The sequence below is a fragment of the Muscardinus avellanarius genome (genome assembly GCF_963383645.1).
Source record: "Muscardinus avellanarius genome assembly, chromosome: 16".
Classification (NCBI taxonomy): Eukaryota; Metazoa; Chordata; class Mammalia; order Rodentia; family Gliridae; genus Muscardinus; species Muscardinus avellanarius.
The window spans coordinates 62397444-62415920 of record NC_137802.1 but is presented as its reverse complement, the minus strand read 5'-3'; the positions used below and the strand labels follow the sequence as shown (position 1 = coordinate 62415920).

At 50.4% G+C, this 18477-nt stretch overlaps 1 protein-coding gene across 1 annotated transcript in view; it reads left to right on the top strand.

The window, feature by feature from the left end:
- Positions 1-18477, top strand: part of WIPI1 (WD repeat domain, phosphoinositide interacting 1) — a gene marked incomplete at both ends in the record, with an annotated part of 37527 nt that overhangs the window by 13350 nt on the left and 5700 nt on the right. The window contains 5 exons of the mRNA XM_080713241.1: positions 11844-11941; positions 12496-12588; positions 13699-13769; positions 14408-14515; positions 18217-18381. Of these exons, the coding sequence (XP_080569367.1) occupies positions 11844-11941; positions 12496-12588; positions 13699-13769; positions 14408-14515; positions 18217-18381 (535 nt within the window). The remainder of the gene's footprint in view (positions 1-11843; positions 11942-12495; positions 12589-13698; positions 13770-14407; positions 14516-18216; positions 18382-18477) is intronic.

Here is an 18477-nt window from a genome sequence, read left to right as displayed (position 1 = left end):
GTCCACCAAGGGGCCCGACCCTTCCCCATCTCAGCTCCAGGCACTTTCCCAAGCTGTGTCCCCACCTAGACCGCAAACCTTTGTGAGTCTCTGTGCTGCTGACCTTGAAGCTTCATCCTAGTGGCAACAGATTGGAATTACATTAGACTGCATCCGCGGGGGGGGGGGGGCACCGGGCCTTCGCGTAGCCTGCAAGTAGCACCTTTCCTAGGGGGCCCCCGTCTCAGCTCAGGGAGACATGCAGGAGATGCCACGTGTCTGAGGTTGAAGAGTGTTTACCTGTGACTCTCTTCATGTGGTTATGCATTAAGGAGTGGGTGTAAGCTTTAGAGCCAAGTTTTGACTTGAAGGTGCATGCGTGGCTTAGAGAAAGACAATCTGAACCGTGGTCAAGAATATGTTTTATTAAAAAGCTCTCTACTTGGGTGATATGCTAGGATGTGGGACCTGACTACACTCTCGGAATGTAGCACTGTCTGGTAAGTTTCTGGTGCTGAGAAACGGGAATCTTTAGGAGTCCTTGGATTGGAGTTGATGGTGTTTATAAATTCATGGAGCTGGAAGTGAATGAAAAAGAACCCCTTTATTGTGGGGTGGGAGTCATCACACAAGAGCAATCTGTGCATCTAGATTCAGGTTACTAGTCATAAATTTTATTCTGATTTAGCACTATTAAACAATTGTTTCCAGCCGGGCGTGGAGGCGCACACTTGTAATCCCCACACTTGGGAGGCTGAGACAGGAGGATCGCACAGGTTCAAAGCCAGCCTCAGGTACTGAGTGAGGCTCTCAGCAACTTAGACCCTGTTTCCAAATAAAATATAAAATAGGTCAGCCAGGCATGGTGGTGCACGCTTGTAATCCCTGTGCTTGGGAGGCTGAGACAGGAGGATCGTGCAGGTTTGAAGCCAGCCTTAGCTAGTTTAAGAGACCCTGTTTCCAAATAAAATATAAAATAGGTCTGGGATTGTAGCCCGGAGGTACAAGGCCCCTGGGTTCCATTCCCAGTACCACCCAAATAAATAAATAAATAAATTAATTAATTAATTAATTTAATTAAATAGGTCTGGGAGTATAGCCAGGATGTAGAAACCCCTGGGTTCTACCCCCACTACCACACACACACACACACACACACACACACACACACACACAAAAAAAAAAAAAAAAAAAAAAAAAAAAACCCACAATTGCTTCCAAGAGCTGGGCATGGTGGCATATGCCTTGTAATCTCAGCATTTGGGAGGCTGAGACAGGAGGATCGCAGTTTGCTGACAGCCTCAGCTACTTAGTGAGGCCCTTTGCAACCCAGTGAGACCCTGTTTCAAAATAAAGAATAAAAATAGCTGTCGGTGTAGCCTGAAGGTAGAATGCCCCTGGGTTCCAATCCCATTACCAAAAACAAAAACAAACATACAAACAAAAAAAACAAAACTGCTTCCATTTACTGTAGTTTGCTGATTCCTTGACTTTCACATAATTTCAACATCAGTGTGGCTCCGCCCAAGTGACCTACTTTTTGAGCCTTGGTTTCCTTATTTGTGCCGTGAAACTATAAGAACCGTTCCCAGTATTGCTGAGCAGTCACCGAGGCCGCGACTGCAAAGGCGACGGCTCAGGCCCCGTCTAAGGTAAAGATTCCCTCCTCTTTTCTCAGCTGCGATGCCCTTCACTGCCGATCCCTGGCTTTGGGTGGGAGCGGTGCTGGGGATGGAGCCAGGGCCACAGTGGGCGAGTGGGCGAGCGTGTCCTCTGCCCTGCACGCCTTCCCAGCCACTTTATGACGCTGAACTCTTTTGAAAGTTCTGTGAGAACGTGAGCGTATTTCATAGAGGGGAAGAGGGCGAGGAAGGAGCTGTCCTGGGGAGTTTTTCTGGTTTAGGACAGAGGGATTGAGCCACGGTGGGAAGCGTGTGTTGCAAATGTTCTATGGACCCAACACCAGCAAATACAGGTATGGTAGCTGCTTGCTGGAACCCCGAACCTGGCTGCCAGGGGCTCCCTGAGACAGTCTGCTCCGGGGCAGTGAGGACGGCGGCCCCAGCAGCCTCCGTGTTTAGCTGTGGAGCGCACACAGCAGAAGGGAAGAGGTGCTTGTTCCTCTGATGGGCAGAGAGGCACCCAGATCCCAGTAGAACTCCCAGCAGGGGCAGACCTGAGCCGGTCCTGTCTGCAATCCTTACCTTGGTGCTGTTTCTTTAAAACACTATGAAGCCGGGCGTGGTGGCTCACGCTTGTAATCCCTGCGCTTGGGAGGCGGAGACAGGAGGATCACACAGGTTCAAAGCCAGCCTCAGCTACTTAGTGAGACCCTGTTTCCAAATAAAATATAAAATAGGTCTGGGAGCATAGTCTGGAGGTAGAAAGCCCCTGGGTTCTACCCCCAGTACCACCATATATATATATATATATATATATATATATATATATATGTGTGTGTGTGTGTGTGTGTGTGTGTGTGTGTGTGTGTGTGTATAATAAATAACTATGAACTGGGCAGAGTCAGGCCACATCCTCCCTCTCAGGTGTCCCCCACTTCACTGTTCAGGCTGGAAGACAGGGCTTGCTTTTTCAGCACTGGGGTATCCCACCCCTGCAAAAAAGGGAGTTTTCTCTCCACCTGCTCGTATATTTAATTACCTATATAGTCATGCATCACTTTACCATGGAGTGTGTCCTGAGAACACATCATTAGCTGACGTCAGCCTGCACCAGGGATGTGCGGCACGCACCTGCCAATGTGTGGCCGTGACCCGCCACAGGCCGCGGTGGCGTCTCCTGCCTCCTGTGGGGCTGTCCTTGTTTCTCCTCAGCTCAGAAAAGTTGCTGCTTGCCTCACTCTTTGCAGTGCAGCAGAAACAGGGAAAAGTCAACTTTAAAAGTGTGGGGCCTGCTTGTAATCCCACCCACCCCCGTTTGGGGGCGGAGACAGGAGGATTGCGCAGGTTCCAAGCCAGCTTTGTGTGCTGGCTTAGAAGACCCTGTTTCCAAATAAAAATATAAAATAGGTCTGGGAGTGTAGCCCAGAGGTAGAAGGGCTTCCAGGAACCCCAGTACCACAATCAATCAATCAATCAATCAATCAATAAAAGTGTGGGGCCGGCTGGGCGTGGTGGCTCACGCTTGTAATCCCCGTGCTTGGGAGGCAGAGACAGGAGGATCATGCAGGTTCAAAACCAGCCAGACTGGCTTAAGAGACCCTGTTTCCAAATAAAAAAAATATATAAAAATAGGTCTGGGAGTGTAGCCCAGAGGTAGAAGGGCTTCCAGGAACTCCAGTACCTCAAAAAAAAAAAAAAAAAAAAAAGTGTGGGCCCAGAGCCAGGTATTGTGGCACACACTTGTAATCCCAGTATTGGGAGGCTGAGACAAGAGGATCACAGGTTCAAAGCCAGCCTTGGCAACTTGGCGAGGCTCTCAGCAACCTAGTGAGACCCTGTTTCTAAATAAAATATTTTAAAAAATTGGGCTGAGAGTGTAGCTTGGAGGTAGAATGCATCTGAGTTCAATTCCCAGTATAAAAAAGAAAAAGAAATGTATGGGGCCAATAGAGGTGGCACAGGCCTGTAATCCCAGCAATTTGGGAGGCTGAGGCAGGAGGGTCACAAGATCAAGGTCAGCCAGGGTAGCAGCAAGTCCCTGCCTCAAAATAATAAATAAATAAAAAGGGCTGGGGGTATATATCTTAGTGGTAGAGCACCCCTAGATTCAATCCCCAGTACCACAAACACACAAAAAATATGGGACTATTTGTATTCCTTGTTAAAATATGTATTATTTGAGGAAATAATTTTTATCTCAATAAGAAGTAGAAGCAATGGGAGGTATTTTCTTAGTCTCAGATAAACATTCTAAAAGATGCGAGATAGGCCAGGCGTGGTGGCACATGCCTATAATCCCATTACTTGGGAGGCTGAGACGGGAGGATCGCAGGTTCAAAGACAGCCTCAGCAACTAGGGAGACTCATCAACCTAGCAAGACCCTGTTTCAAAGTAAACATAGGACAGGGCTGGGGGTGTAGCACAGAGGTAGAATGCCCCTGGGCTCAATCCCCAGTAATAAACACACACACACACACACACACACACACACACACACACACACCAGGGATATACCAAGCATGTTCTTCAGAAAGACCAGGGAGGGGCAGGTTGACCCAAATGTGTCTTTTAGACCTCTGATGGCCCTTGGAGTGATAGCCCAGACCTTTTGAAACTACAAATTTATAATGATCACCTTAGCTTGTACTACTTTAGCAAAACGAGATGGTCATTTTAGCTCACAGAGCTGCGTGGGCAGATTAACTGAGCTCGTGCGTGACTCAGTTGGCCGAGGAGAGGGGTCTGTCCTCACTGGGGCCCGCGTCTGTCTTCACTCACTGTCTTCCCACCCGTCCCAGAGGGCAGCCCCACGGAGCCCCACGGAGACTGGGCGACTGATGAGCCCCTCACGCGGCTCCCTTGGACCAACTAGAGCTGAGGAAGCCCTGAGCAGAATGTCCTCGGAGTCAAGGGGCTTCTCGCCTGCGCTCACTCATTCTCTACTTTATTTTCCAAACAAGACCACTGGACGGAAGCCGGGCACAGTGTCACACACCCCTAGTCCCAGTACTTGGGAAGCCGAGACAGGAGAGTCACAGGTTGGAGGCCGGCCTCGGCAATTTAGGGAGGTTCTCAGCAACTTAGTGAGACCCTGTTTCTAAAAATACACAAACAAAAAGAAAAACAGAGATGCCGATGTAGCTCGGGTAGAAGGCCCCTGGGTTCCACTCCCAGTCTCACACACAGAATAGAAGATGTAAATCCTGGCTCTTGATTTATAGACGCTCGCCGCATACACAGGAAAACAAAATCGTTGTTTAAATGGCTTTAGCAGCCAGGTGTAGTAGCACACATACCCGTAATCCTGAAATTTGGGAGACTGAGGCAGGAGGATCGCAGGTAAGACTCCAGCATGAGCTGGGCGTGGTGGGCACGTTTGTAATCCCAGCATTCGGGAGGCTGAGACCGGAGGATCGCGGTTCACGGGCAGCCTCAGCTACTTAGTGAGGCCCTCTGCAACTCAGTGAGACCCGGTTTCAAAATAAAGAATAAAAGCCAGGCGTGGTGGCGCACGCTTGTAATCCCCGCGCTTGGGAGGCGGAGACAGGAGGATCGCGCAGGTTCAAAGCCAGCCGCTTGCTCTGGCTTAAAAGACCCTTAAAAGTTTCCAAATTTAAAAATATATATAAAAATAGGTCTGGGAGTGTAGCCCGGAGGTAGAAGGGCTTCCAGGAACCCCAGTACCACCAAAAAAATTAATTAATTAATTAAAGAATAAAAAATTGGGCAGGGGGTGTAGCTTGGAGGTCAAATGCCTCTGGGTTCCATCCCCAGACCCGCAAAAAAAAAAAAAAAAAAAAAAAGACTCCAGCATGGGCAACTTAGCAAGACCCTGTCTCAAAATAAACAATAAATAATTAAGGGCCCAGGGACAAAGCTCAGTGCTAGAGCACCCTGCGATCGATCCCCAGTTCTGGGTGGGGGCAGAGAGGGGGGATACTGCCAAGAAAAAAATAATTGGCTTTAGCGTACAAATTCTGAATGTGTTTCAGCCTCGTCAACTAGAGGTGATGTAGCCACATGGCGCGTTGCTCCAGGCTCGGAATCCAGCATGGCCGGCAATTTCCTTCCCTCTGTCTGTGTTTGGGTCATGCCGTTCCTGTTGTGTCAGAGCTTGCAGGCCGCTTCCTTTAAAGTGTTCAGCCAGGCGGGGCCCAAAGTCATTTTCCTGCTAGCACAGCAGTCTGTACCCGGAGCAGGCAAGGGCAGAAATGTCCGTGAAAATCCTGCCAACTGCAGAACTGGGATGGAGCGGGGAGCTGCGGGCCCGACCGCCTTCCCCGCGGTGTCGGTGCATAGCACGCAGCACACGGGGCTGCGGTCCACCCCCAGCGAGACCACGTTCTGCGGGTGGTAGCAGGGGTGGTGGAAATGGCCCCCTGTGTAGTGGCATACAGCATGTGCAACAAGCAGAGGGGTTCTCTGTTCTATTTTTGGAAATGAGAAAGCATGTGCGTGGTGTGTGTGTGTGTGTGTGTGTGTGTGTGTGTGTGTGTGTGTGATTTACTGGGGACTAAACCCAGGGGCATTCTACCTCCAAGCTAAACCCCAGCCCTTTTTTATTTTCTGTTTTGAAACAGTGTCTCATGAGGTCGCTGGGAGTCTCACTAAGTTGCTGAGGCCGACCTTGAACCTGCGAACCTCCTGCCTCAGCCTTCCAAGTTCTAGGATTATAGGCATGTACCACCTCGGCTGGCTCTGAAAAGTATCTTTGGAGATATTATTCAACTCAACAGAACTTTATTTTATTAATCAGCTCCCTCCGAGTTGCCTCAAGTGGGACAGGTTGAAGTCCCAGGTAAGCGTGATTGAGAATCACGGACTTCCTTTGGATGCCAGCCGGTGACGCCACTGCTCTTAAATCAAGAGCAGCCCCTGTATTTCTGGCTGCAGAAGAATCACAGCCAAACAGTTTCAGTGAAATGACAGCTGGCAATGATTACCAAAAAAAAAAAAAGGCGTCAAGTCCAGAAGGAATCCAAAGGCCACATCAAAACCTCATCCCTGTGTAGAAGAAAGACTGGAAGCAAATGTGTTCAGATGCTGAGAGAGCAGAATGCCCCTGAGTTTTAGAATTATGGGTGATTTTTTCTCTCTCTCTCATTCTCTATCTTCTGGGTTTTGCAAATTTGCTACACCATCACTTTTATATTACAAAATAATATGGAAGAAATCGCCCATTTTTTTTCCTAAAAAGGCTCCGTGTGGCACCTGTGACGCAGGCAAGGGCTGCAGAGCGCTCATAGCCGGGCCTGCAGCAAGTCTCCCACAGCCTCGGGCACTTCTCAGGATGGACACTGTCTCTCTGTAGTGGCTGGAAATTCCTGAGACTCGCAGGGAAGGAGCTCTCGTTAAGCGTTTCCGGGACCTTGGTTAAGGCCGCGGGGGCTAGGGCGCAGGCTCCCTCTTCTCAATCCACAGGGACTGGCGGAGTTGCTTAGAGACGCAGCTGTCAAATCGGAGGACATGGCCTGACTGATAATCCTTTGTCCCTTTCTCGTTAGAAGCAAGTGTCATCTAATTCTACACTTGGTATGACAGAGTTCAAAGTTAGCTAAAAATGTGTAAGCCTTTCTTCCTTTCTGGGATATTTATAAATATCTTAACCTAGTACTCTGAAGGACAACTGAAAGCTCAGAGCCCCAGCCCTCTTTGTCCCAGGACATGCTCTGTACTTCAGAGGGAGGGAGGAAATGAATGAAAGCTTGGCACCTTGGCGGGTGAAAGGAGGAGAGACCTCGATTACGGGCACCCCCACATTTCAGACGGGGAGCAGTCCAGAAAGGGTCACACACACTTGGAACATGGTAGATGGGTGTCTGGAACCAGGCTCTTGACTCGTCTCTGCTGGATAAATATTTTTTGAGGGTTTTAGGGATTGAATTCAGGGGCATTCTACCTCCGAGATACACCCCAGCCCTATTTAATTTACTCTTATTTATTTTCTTTTGTTGCGGGTCTGGGATGGAACCTAGGGGCATTCAACCCCCTGCCCTATATTTCTATTCTTTATTTTGAAACAGGGTCTAAGTTGCAGAGGCCCTAAGTAGCTGAGGCTGTCCGCGAACCATGATCCTCTGGTCTCAGCCTCTTGAATGCTGGGATTACAAGCGTGTGCCACCATGCCCGGCTTACTTTTATTCTTGAATCAGGCTCTTGCTAGGTTGATGAGAGTCTTACTACGTGCTCAGGCTGTCCTTGAACTCGTGATCCTCCTGTCTCAGCCTCCCAAGTACTGAGATTACAACCATGCGCCACCATGCCCAGCTTGGATAAATATTTTGAAAATTCTGCCTTTAAGAAAATAAAATGCCTTAATTGAGACATAATTAATACACATGCCATAGAACCCACTCATTAAAAGTGCACAGTTCAAGAGCTTTTAGCCCGGTCACAGACTTGTGTAATTATTGTCACAATTAATTCTAGAACATTCTGAGTACCCCCCAAAAGAAACCCCATGCCTCTTAGTTACCGCCTGTGTCCCTCCAGCCCTCGGTGACACCTCATCCACTCACTGTCTGTGTAGAGTTGTCTACTCTGGACATTTCTCGTCCGTGGCTTCATGCATAGGTGGTGTTTGGGGACTGGCTCCTATCTGTTAGCATCGTGTTCCAGGGCTCGTCCAGACTGTAGCATGTGTCAGCGCCTCAACCCTTTTCGGTGCCAAATAATGTCCTACGGGAAGAATACACCACACTTTATTGACCCGTTTGTCAGTTGAGAGACATTGGGTTGTTTTCTACTTTTGACCATAATAATGTTGTTAACATTCATATACAAGTTCTCTTTGGTTTTTATTTCTCTTAGATATAATAAAAGTGGAATTTCTGGGTCATATGATAACCCCGGGTTTATCTTTGCATGGCTGTGGAACTGGAAATTAAACCCAGAGGTGCTGTGCAAATGAGCTACACCCCCAGCCCTTTTTATTTTTTATTTTGAAATAGGGTCTCACAGAGTGACCAAGGCTAACCAGAAACTTGTATCTTCTTGTCTTAGTCTCCCAAGTACTAGGTCATATTTAACTTTGTGTGTGTGTGTGCTAGGGATTGAACCCAGGGGCATTCTACCTCCGAGATACACCCCCTGCCTGATTTTTTATTATTTTTGAAACAGGGTCTCACAAAGTTGCGGAAGGCCTCACTAAGTAGCTACAGCTGGCCGCAAACCCGGATCCTCCTGTCTCAGTTTCCCAAGTACTGGGATTACAAGCGTACACCACCACACCCGGCTCCATATTTAACTTTTGAAGAACTGTCAGGTTGTTTTCCAAAGCCTTGCCCCACATTATATCTCCACCAGCAATACAAGTATACAAGCTTCCAATTTTCCATCTCCTTGCCAATGTTTACTCGTGTGTGTGTGTGTGTGTGTGTGTATGTGTGTGTGTGTGTATTGGAAATTGAACCCAGGGGCTTACTGCCTCTGGCCCACACCCCCAGCCCTTTTTATTTATTTGTTTATTTTGTTCTGTTCTCACACAGGGTCTCTCAGGTTGCTGACAATCTCACAACATTGGCAAGGCTGGCTCTCACCTGCGGTTTTCCTGTCTCAGCCTCCCAGATCCTGGGTATCAGGCAGGTGCCACCACGCCTGGCTTATTTCCTGTCTTCTTTATCATAGCCATTCTGGCAGGTGTGACGTAGTAGCTCATTGTGGTTTTAACACCGCCTTTTTCCAAACAGCTGGGCTCAGAGATGCTCGGCCGTTGCCCGTTGCTTTGTGTCCGTGCCCATCATCCTAATTCTCTACTGCTGCTCCTCCAGGAATCCCCCAGGCGAGCCCACGCCATCTGCTGACTGCCTTTCCTCCCCAGGGCCACAGAGCCAGGTGGCTTTACCACCCAGGTTCTTGAAATTGCATGTGGATTTGCAAGGAACTCCGAGAGGATGGGGAATTGTGGTGCCCAGAACACAACTGGGAAGGCCTGAACAGGAAAGCCAGGCATACCCATGGGCAAGAGCCGCGACTCTGAGGGCACAGTTACGGGCGGGTGCCTGGGCCCAGCCTCCCTCGCTGCAGCTCTGCGGGGCGAATGATAAGAGCCCTGGGCAGAAACAGGACCTCTGCTCCCACCCTTGACCCTGGATTACTTTCTTTCTAGTCTCCTTCCACTACAGATTAGCCTTTCTGCCTGATCTCAAGTTTTTCTTATAAGTTTATAAGAAACCCAGTTACCAGCCAGGACGTGGTGGCCTTTGCTTGTAATCCCAGTACTTGGGAGGCTGAGACAGAAGGATCACAGGTTCATGGCCAGCCTCAGTTAACCTAGTGAGGCTCTCCACAACCTAGTGAGACCCCGTTTCCAAATAAAGAATAAAAATAGGGCTGGGGTATAACCATCCCTAGCACTGAAGAAAAAAAGAAAGAAAGAAAGAAACCCTCTTACCACACTAACTTGTAACAAAGATGTGACCTTCTTTAAATTTTATTTATTTTATTTTATTGTGGTACTGGGGTTCCTGGAAGCCTTTCTACCTCTGGGATACACTCATTTTATATATTTTTTTATTTTTGGAAACAGGATCTCTTAAGCCAGCATGGCTGGCTTCGAACCTGAGCGATTCTTCTGTCTCCACCTCCCAAGTGCAGGGATAACAAGTGTGTGCCACCACACCCGGCTAAATTTTATTTTAAAAGATCTATCTCTAGCCGGGTGTGGTGGCGCATGCTTGTAATCCCTGCACTTGGGAGAGAGAGACAGGAGGATCGCACAGATTCGAAGCCAGCCACACGCGCTAGCTTAGCTTTATTGTTTCCAAATAAAAAAAAATGTAAAAATAGGTCTGGGAGTGTAGCCCGGAGGTAGAAGGGCTTCCAGGAACCCCAGTACCACCAAAACAAACAAACAAACAAACAAACAAACAAACAGATCTCTCTCTTGCATAACCTTCTTGGAAGTTCTTATTCTGGTAATGTTTTGGTTTGACAGAATTCCTTGAATTCACTCCTTTTGTGCACAACCTAAATTATGTGTGTTAACCTACGTTACTGTTGTGATGGGCTGTAGGTGTAGCTCAGTGATAGAGTGATTACCTAGCCTGCAAGAGGCCTTGGGGTCGATCTGGGAATGGAAAATAAACACTTAAATGAATAGATGAATTTTCTGAAAAGCCTTTATGCATATGCTATTGGGAGCCAGGAGTGGTGGTACATACCTATAATCCCAGTACCTTGGAGGCTGAGACAGGAGGATCACAGGTTCTAGGTCAGCCTTAGCAGCTTTGCAAGATTCTCAGCAACCTAGTGAGACACTGTTTAAAAACAAAAATAATTATAAAATAACAACAACTAAAAAAAATGGGGGGAGGGTGTAGGTCAGAGGTAGAATGTTCCAGGGTTCAATTCTCAGCATATGTATGTATGTATGTATGTATGTATGTATGTATGTATTTGTTTAGTTGGCCCTTTACAATTCCAGAGATTGATGCATGATACGTCTGAATGACCTCTGCGTCTGGGTGCTAGTTTCAGTGGCGAGGCATGCTGCTTAACTCAGATGCAGAGCTCCCGTGAGCCTCTGCCTCTGCAGACACCCTTATCAAGCAGGACATTCCGCTCAGAAATAAGCATCTCTATGTGGGTCCTGTGCGTCTTCTTCCCCCAATTTGAAATCATTGCCAAATGTGCTTATCACCTACAGAGAGGCCAACAGACCTTTCACAAGACAGAGCTCTACTTCAGTTGTGACTAAGTTCTCCTGTAGCCCCAGAGGTAATGGGATTGGAAGAGAAGTCTTTTCTGCTCTAGAGCCCTGGGTGGAGAAAAGTGTGAAGATGAGCATTTTTAATATTCTAAATTCTGTTTGCTGTTAGGAGACTCAGACAGGACAATCTTAGGTTCAAGGAAAATGAGTGAAGCCCTGTTTCAAAAATTTAAAAATGAAATGGGCTGAAGTGTATCTCAAAGGTGGAGTCCCCTTAGGTTCAATGTCCAGTGTCTGTCTGTCTGTCTGAGACACACACACACACACACACACACACACACACTCACACTCACACTCACACTCACTCACACACATCACACACACGGGGCTAGGTGGGATAGAGGTAGCTTGTCCCTGGGTTCAATCCCCAGCACCAAAATGATGGTGATAAGCAAAAGTGTATGCACCAGAGCCATTCCTTCCCTGGCCAGCAGGTGGCGCCCTCGCCGTGCTGTTTCAGGTGCCCTTTCCAACCATGCAGCTTCCTCTCCCTTGGACACTGGCTTCTTACCTCCTATTTGTTCCTTGCCAGGTCTCTGCGCCCTCTCTATCAACCATTCCAATTCTTACCTGGCCTATCCCGGAAGCCTGACCACAGGCGAGATTGTGCTCTACGACGGAAACTCCCTGGTAGGTGGATGGCAGTCCCCAGGCACCCAGCCCACCTGCCTTGGTGTGTGGGGAAGGGAAGGTGAGGCCTGGAGGCGGGAGCCCCAGGGGCTGGTAATGGCGTTGGTCTTGGGGCTCGCCACCTGTCAGTATCACCGTGGGACAGCGTGCCAGGCCGAGGCAGAACATCTGGAGCAGAGTGGCCTATTGTCTGATTGCACGGGTCACTCCATGCCGAGTCGTGGCCAAGAGGTTTCCCGCTCTCTGAGGTGTCACAGAGTGGGCAGATGGCTGTGGGAAGTACCCCTGCAAGGAGAGCCCTGCTCTGAACCAGGCACTCCTCGACCGTTCCCCTTCCCAGAGCAGAAAAGAGATAGAAATGGAGTGGCCCTGGACACCAAATAAGTTCCATACCCCAAATCGAACACGGAGCTCATGTGCAAATGGCTGGGTGGAAATGGGGACATGGGAGCCCTGCAAATGAGGGAGGAGGAACAAGAGGGGGACGGGAGGGAGATGAAGTCTGTCTTCCCTCCTCCTCGGCCTCAGTGTCCCTTTCTCTTTTTCACCGACAGAAAACAGTCTGCACCATCGCTGCCCACGAGGGGACGCTGGCCGCCATCACCTTCAACTCCTCGGGCTCCAAGCTTGCGAGCGCATCTGAGAAGGTCAGTCCGCACCAGGGCCTCCTCGTGCCTGGGGTTCCGCAGGCGGCCTTAAGGTCCGATGCGAAACGGTTGGTGATGTGAAGACCGGCTGGTCTCTGGGCCTCTCAGAATTTGTTTCAGAGTGAGACTTTCTGGCCCCTGTGAGTTTCGGTCTATTAATACAGTCCTAACTCAATAGATTAAAGGTTCACGCTGTGCATAATACAAGACACTTGACACAAAAACGCTCCTGGTCTTATTGGGAAACCCACATGCCTATCACTCAGCAATAGAGGCAAATGTTCCATTTCATAAACATAGTATAAGCCAAGTGTTTTGCTATTTAGCCAGACTGATTGATATCTTCTGGCTGGAATAATCAAGAAAGGTGAGCAAGTCAAATCCCAAATCCCAAAGCAGGTGCATCTTGATAGGCAGAATATTCTAGGAAAAGCCGGACGTGGTGGCGCATGCTTGTGATCCCCGCACTTGGGAGGCTAAGAAAGGAGGACTGCGCAGGTTCGAAGCCAGCCTCAGCTACTTAGGCTCTCAGCAACTTAGTGAGGCCCTGTTTCCAAATAAAATATAAAAATAGGTCTGGGAGTGTAACCTGGAGGTAGAAAAGCCTCTGGGTTCCACCCCCAGTACCACACACACACACACACACACACACACACACACGCTCACCCAGGGCCTTGGGCAGGTGGGGAGGCAAAAAGAGACAGAGTATTTAAAATTCCCCAAATTGCCAGGCGTGGTGGCGCAGGCTTGTAATCCCGCACTTGGGAGGCTGAGACAGGAGGATCGCACAGGTTCGAAGCCAGCCTCAGCTACTTAGCCAGGCTCTCAGCAACTTAGTGAGACCCTGTTTCCAAATAAAATATAAAATAGGTCTGGGAGTGTAGCCCGGAAGTAGAAGGGCTCCATCCCCAGTACCACAAAAAAAAAAAAAAAAAAATCCCCAAATTGCTTATCCGGCACATAGACAAATAGAACGCATCTCTGCCCCACACATGGGCTTTCTCTTCAGAGAGAGATGTTCAAAACCAATAAAAGAAACTGCTCTCTAGCAGGACACCTCTGCGTGAAGCCATTCATGGGTAGGAAAGGTCCACCTGCTTTCTTTTCCAGGGCACCGTGATCCGGGTGTTCTCTGTACCTGAGGGGCAGAAGCTCTATGAGTTTCGACGAGGAATGAAAAGGTCTGTGTTCAGTGTCAAACCCATTCTCGGGTCCCCACGGAAGTCCCGCAGAGGCCGGGGGGGCAGCCGTGTAGGGGAGGACAGAGGCCGGCCAGGGCCTCCTCTCACCCAGAGGAGGTAGTACTGGACTTTCCTCAGATAATGAACTTCGGGCTCCACTCAGGGCTTAGTAACTGAAAGCAAAGTAGCTGTTTTAACACAGGAGTTCAGCCGCGAGAGTCCTGTTTTGATGTGTGGTCAACACAGGCAAAGCAGAGGACTGGGGAATCTCGGTCCAAAAATAATTCCTGGTCCCCTTTCATGGAAGTGAAGGGCATCCATTTGGGATCTCTCCGGCTATTGCCTTCGCAGCTGGACCGGTGCACAGAACAGCTGGAAGAGTCCCAATGCCGGGAAGGTGGAGTCTTCCAAGTCGCCACCCGGGAGGAGGGCCCTGCCTTATTTCTTTGCTCCTAAGAGCATGACCCTTTGCGAAACGTTTCCACATTCCTTTCTAAATATGAGCACCACGGGAAAGGGGTTTTAGAACACCGAGGCTCTTCAGGATGCATCGGGCTTTCTCCCAAAGCTGATCACGACACTCTCAGGTGCTAAGCCTCACTCTTCTGGCTTACCGGTCCTTGTGTTGCGGTTTCCAGGTACGTGACAATCAGCTCTCTCGTCTTCAGCATGGACTCCCAGTTCCTGTGTGCCTCCAGCAACACAGAGACTGTGCACATCTTCAAGCTGGAGCACCTCAACAACAGGTAAGTACAGCACCAGGTGCAAAATCCCACCACACAAGGAGCGCACCCTGCTTCTCCCACCAGCACAAGAGGGTTCTTTTTTCTTTTGGATGCTGTAAACTTGGCTTCACCTTCACCAAAGCAGTGGAGTTCATGTTAGCAAAACATTTTTGGCCTCATGCACAAAAGCTCAGAATCTGGGGCCGCCCTCCTGAATTCCCATCCCAGCTCAGCCTTATGAGCGCTGAGACCCTGGGAAGGTCGTTTCATCCTTCTGCATCTCAGTTTCCTGCTCTGTAAAACAAACAGAATTCTGGTATATGCCTCTTTGGGCATGTTTGGAGGATTAAATGAGTTTGTTGTTATGAAGCATTCCATCTAGAGCCAGGTACATAGTAAGGGCCAATAAGTGTTCACCAGTGTATCTATAAATATAATAGGGTGTTTATTATCTCCGTTGCCGCCATCAGTGAGCACTTAGCAAACATTTCAATGCCTCAGTGTAGCTGGCAGGAGTGGAGGGTGGCCCACAGAAAGTGTGTGTTACACTGTAGCCAATGGCGTGTGTATTAGTTTCCTACTGCTGCTATAACAAATTACCCTGAAACAGCACACATTTATTACCTTCCAGCTCTGGAGGTCCAGAAGGGCCTAGCTGTGCTCAGGATCCTCCAGGGAGGAACTAAGTTCCCATTTGGAGTTCATTCCTGTTCCTGGGAAGAAGGCGGGTCCTGGGGTGTGGCAGTGAGGTCTCCACCTCCTGACTGGACACCACATTCCTTCTCAAGTAGCTTTCAGTGTCACACCGATTCAGTCCCCAGCCTTGGAATCCTGCCACTTGCCCTTCTGCCTTCAAGTTGGCCATTAGTCAGAGAAAGCGCCCTGCTTTTCAGGCGCAGGTGATCAGAGCAAGCCCAGCTGGGTTTTCTCTTCCCTAAGGCCATCTGGGCAGATAGCACAGAACAGCATGGGACTGATACCTCCGCAGGATCACGGGTTCTAGGGACCATTCTAGAAATTCTGCCTGACCTCCTGTAGTAGTTTATAGTTGTGACGTGCCTGCTAGGTGTGCGACTGTGTTCATTCTTGGAGCTGATCACTCTGGAAAGTGGTGAAGAATTCCATTCTCAGTAGAGTGTGGTGGCACACACCTGTGATCCCAGTACTTGGGAGGCTGAGACAGGAGGATTGCAGGTTTGAATACAACCTGAACAACTTACTAAGACCCCATTTCGAAATCAAAAAATTTTAAAGGGCTGGGAGTGTAGCTTGGAGGTAGAATGCCCCTGGCCTAATCCCATTACAAACAACAACAAAAAAATGCACCATCTCCCTGTTCACAGCCCTTCTCAGGGGCTTCAGACACCTTTATATCCCTCCAGCATACTTTTTAGTGTCATTATTGGAAACAGAAACATAAAGTTTCAGGGGGTTGCTCTAAAAGCTGGTGTCAGAGTGAGCAATAATGACGCCCGTACATCAGTAGTGTGGGTGGAGTTTGCAGAGCATGTCCAGGCTCCCTCAGGGCTTCAGGGCTTCCAGCAGGCAGGCGGGGGAGGGTCCGATAGGCGCCAGGTCAGGAGGTGTCCTGCTGGAAGCCAGCCCATCTCCAGGCCCAGGGTCCACATGAGCGCCACATTTCACACCCCGCCAGGCTTCTCCGGAGCCCAGGGTGGACGCGCCAGAGTCGTGGCCAATGAGTGTCCAGCGAACGCTCCTGGGCATGGCTTCTTGGCTGTGCCGGTGGGGCTTCTCTCTGTGACGGGGACTTCTCCCATGGGATAGGACTTCCCTGAGAAAACCCTCCTTTCACCTGACTAGAGCGAGCTGGCGCCCAGCCGCTGCCTCCTTCCTGTGAGTTAGTATGCCAGCAGGCAGTTCCTGGGTTCTGCAGAGAGCACCGTGGTACGAGGCGCACCGGCCTCTGGCCCTCCCCCTCCGAAACTTCATGCCACACAGCACCCGTGTCACTAAATGCCATGGGTTTCTGTTGAGATCCTGCCTTCCCGGGGCAGTTGACACTTACGACGCCTCGTCCCCAAAGCCAGGAACAGCAGGCAGCTGCCTTCCTGCAACTGGGTCTCCCGGAGCCCTTCAGACTCCCCTCCCAGCGGGGCTGCATCCCAAAGTCTTGTGCACCCTGAAACTCACTGTACACGGTCCTCAGAGATTATGCCCACTGTCTAGACTTTTCTGTCACTTTCCTTGCAGTTGGGTGACCCCCCTCCCCAGAGGGCCGGCCGTTAGGATGGTCCAGGCGTGAGCTAGCCAGGGCTTCCCAGCTGTGGCTTCCTCCTGGACCTGTCTCCTCCTGGGCCCGTTCCCTCCCCAGCCCTCCTGCCCTGTCAGCGGCCACAGGTGACGGGCAGAGGCTCCCGCCCGTAGCCCATGGGTAAGCGTTGGTCCATGCTGGACGACGTGGCTCTTGGTTGCCCCTTTGGTCCAGCCTCGCCAGCCGCTGCCCTTCTCCACATCTGTAAGCTCACTGTAAGCTCACTGGTTTCACGCACCAGTCTCTTTTGACTAGTCCATCCTGCATCTTCTTGATGGATTAAGCAACTGAAAATGCTCCTCCCTCTGATCTTGGAGAGAAAGTGCCAGCTCCTCCCTTGCCTGCAGAGCCCAGTGGCCACCCCAGCACCGCTCAGATCGTGCCTCGGAGACACCGTTTTGTCAAGCCCCCCGGCCGGGAGCCAAAAAAAATGCTGAGCCTCGGATCCCCCAACACACCTGCCAGGAGGGTTCCGTAACACGAAACCGAGGGTCGAGGACCCTCGTCCACCTTCCCCTCCTCCATGGACCAGGAGTAGCTCCTGCCTGTGTCCTTTACCTGGCACCAAACATAACTGCTCAGGGTTTTGTTTTCTTAATCTACATCCGTACTGCATCTCCATTTTGAAGCAGGGTCTGCGTGTCGTGTCATTCCTCATTGTAAATCCCAACCCGGGTCACCAGGGCAGGCACGGCTAAAAGGGTCACTTTCAGCTGGGAATCTCAACACCCAGACAGGTTTGTCCAAGGGCCACCTAGCCAGTGGGTGACAGTTGGAGGCAACCCCGAGCATCTGGTCCAGCAGACAAGTGGCCCCCAGCGGCCACTCCTGGGAACACACATGGCCCCGATGAGCTGCCCACTGTGAGGACGCAGGGGGTGGCCCTGAGCACCAGAGCGGTCACCCCCTTGTCTGGCGAAGCCTCAGGATGAAGTCCGATGACCGCAGGGGACCTCTGGGTCCCTGTGGGTTATCTCAGCACTTGGAGTGCTGAGTACCAGGTCCCACCCAGCGCGCCCTCCGGAGGCTGCTGCCCACTCAGTCTGGCTCAGGAGGCTCCGCACTGCGGTCTGTCTGTTCTCCCCCAGCCTCGCACAGGCTGAGCTCATTTTACAGGGTCCAGATATCAATTCGATCTCACTCCCTTCCCTGGCCCTCCTCTGGAAATCCTAAAATCAGACCAATCATCAGATTATGCTGCTTTAATGTAAGAAGGCAGTAGCATGGGGAACCTTTTAACAGCTGGAAAATGGCTCTTGCGAAGGACAGCCAGGCCCCCGGCGCTGCCCTCCCAGTGCCGGAACAATGTGTCTTGGTGGGTAGAACATTCCCCAGAGGCACAGCGTCTGCCTGCTGCAGTGAGCGCGGCTGAGGCGCCGGGGTGTGAGCCCCCTGGACGGGTGCTGGCGCCCGCAGCCCCGTCCCACCCTGGCCTCTGCCTTCTCCCTAGCCGCCCCGAGGAGCCTTCCACCTGGAGCGGCTACATGGGAAAGGTGTTCATGGCTGCCACCAACTACCTCCCCGCCCAGGTGTCGGACATGATGAATCAAGACAGGGCTTTTGCCACCGGACGCTTGAACTTCTCTGGGCAGAAGAACATCTGCACACTCTCCACGTACGTACGCTGCAAACACACATACACATGCACTGGCCCGCGGCACGGAATCCCCCAGACTCAAAAGAAAGAAGAGTTGGCCCAAAAGATGGCTGA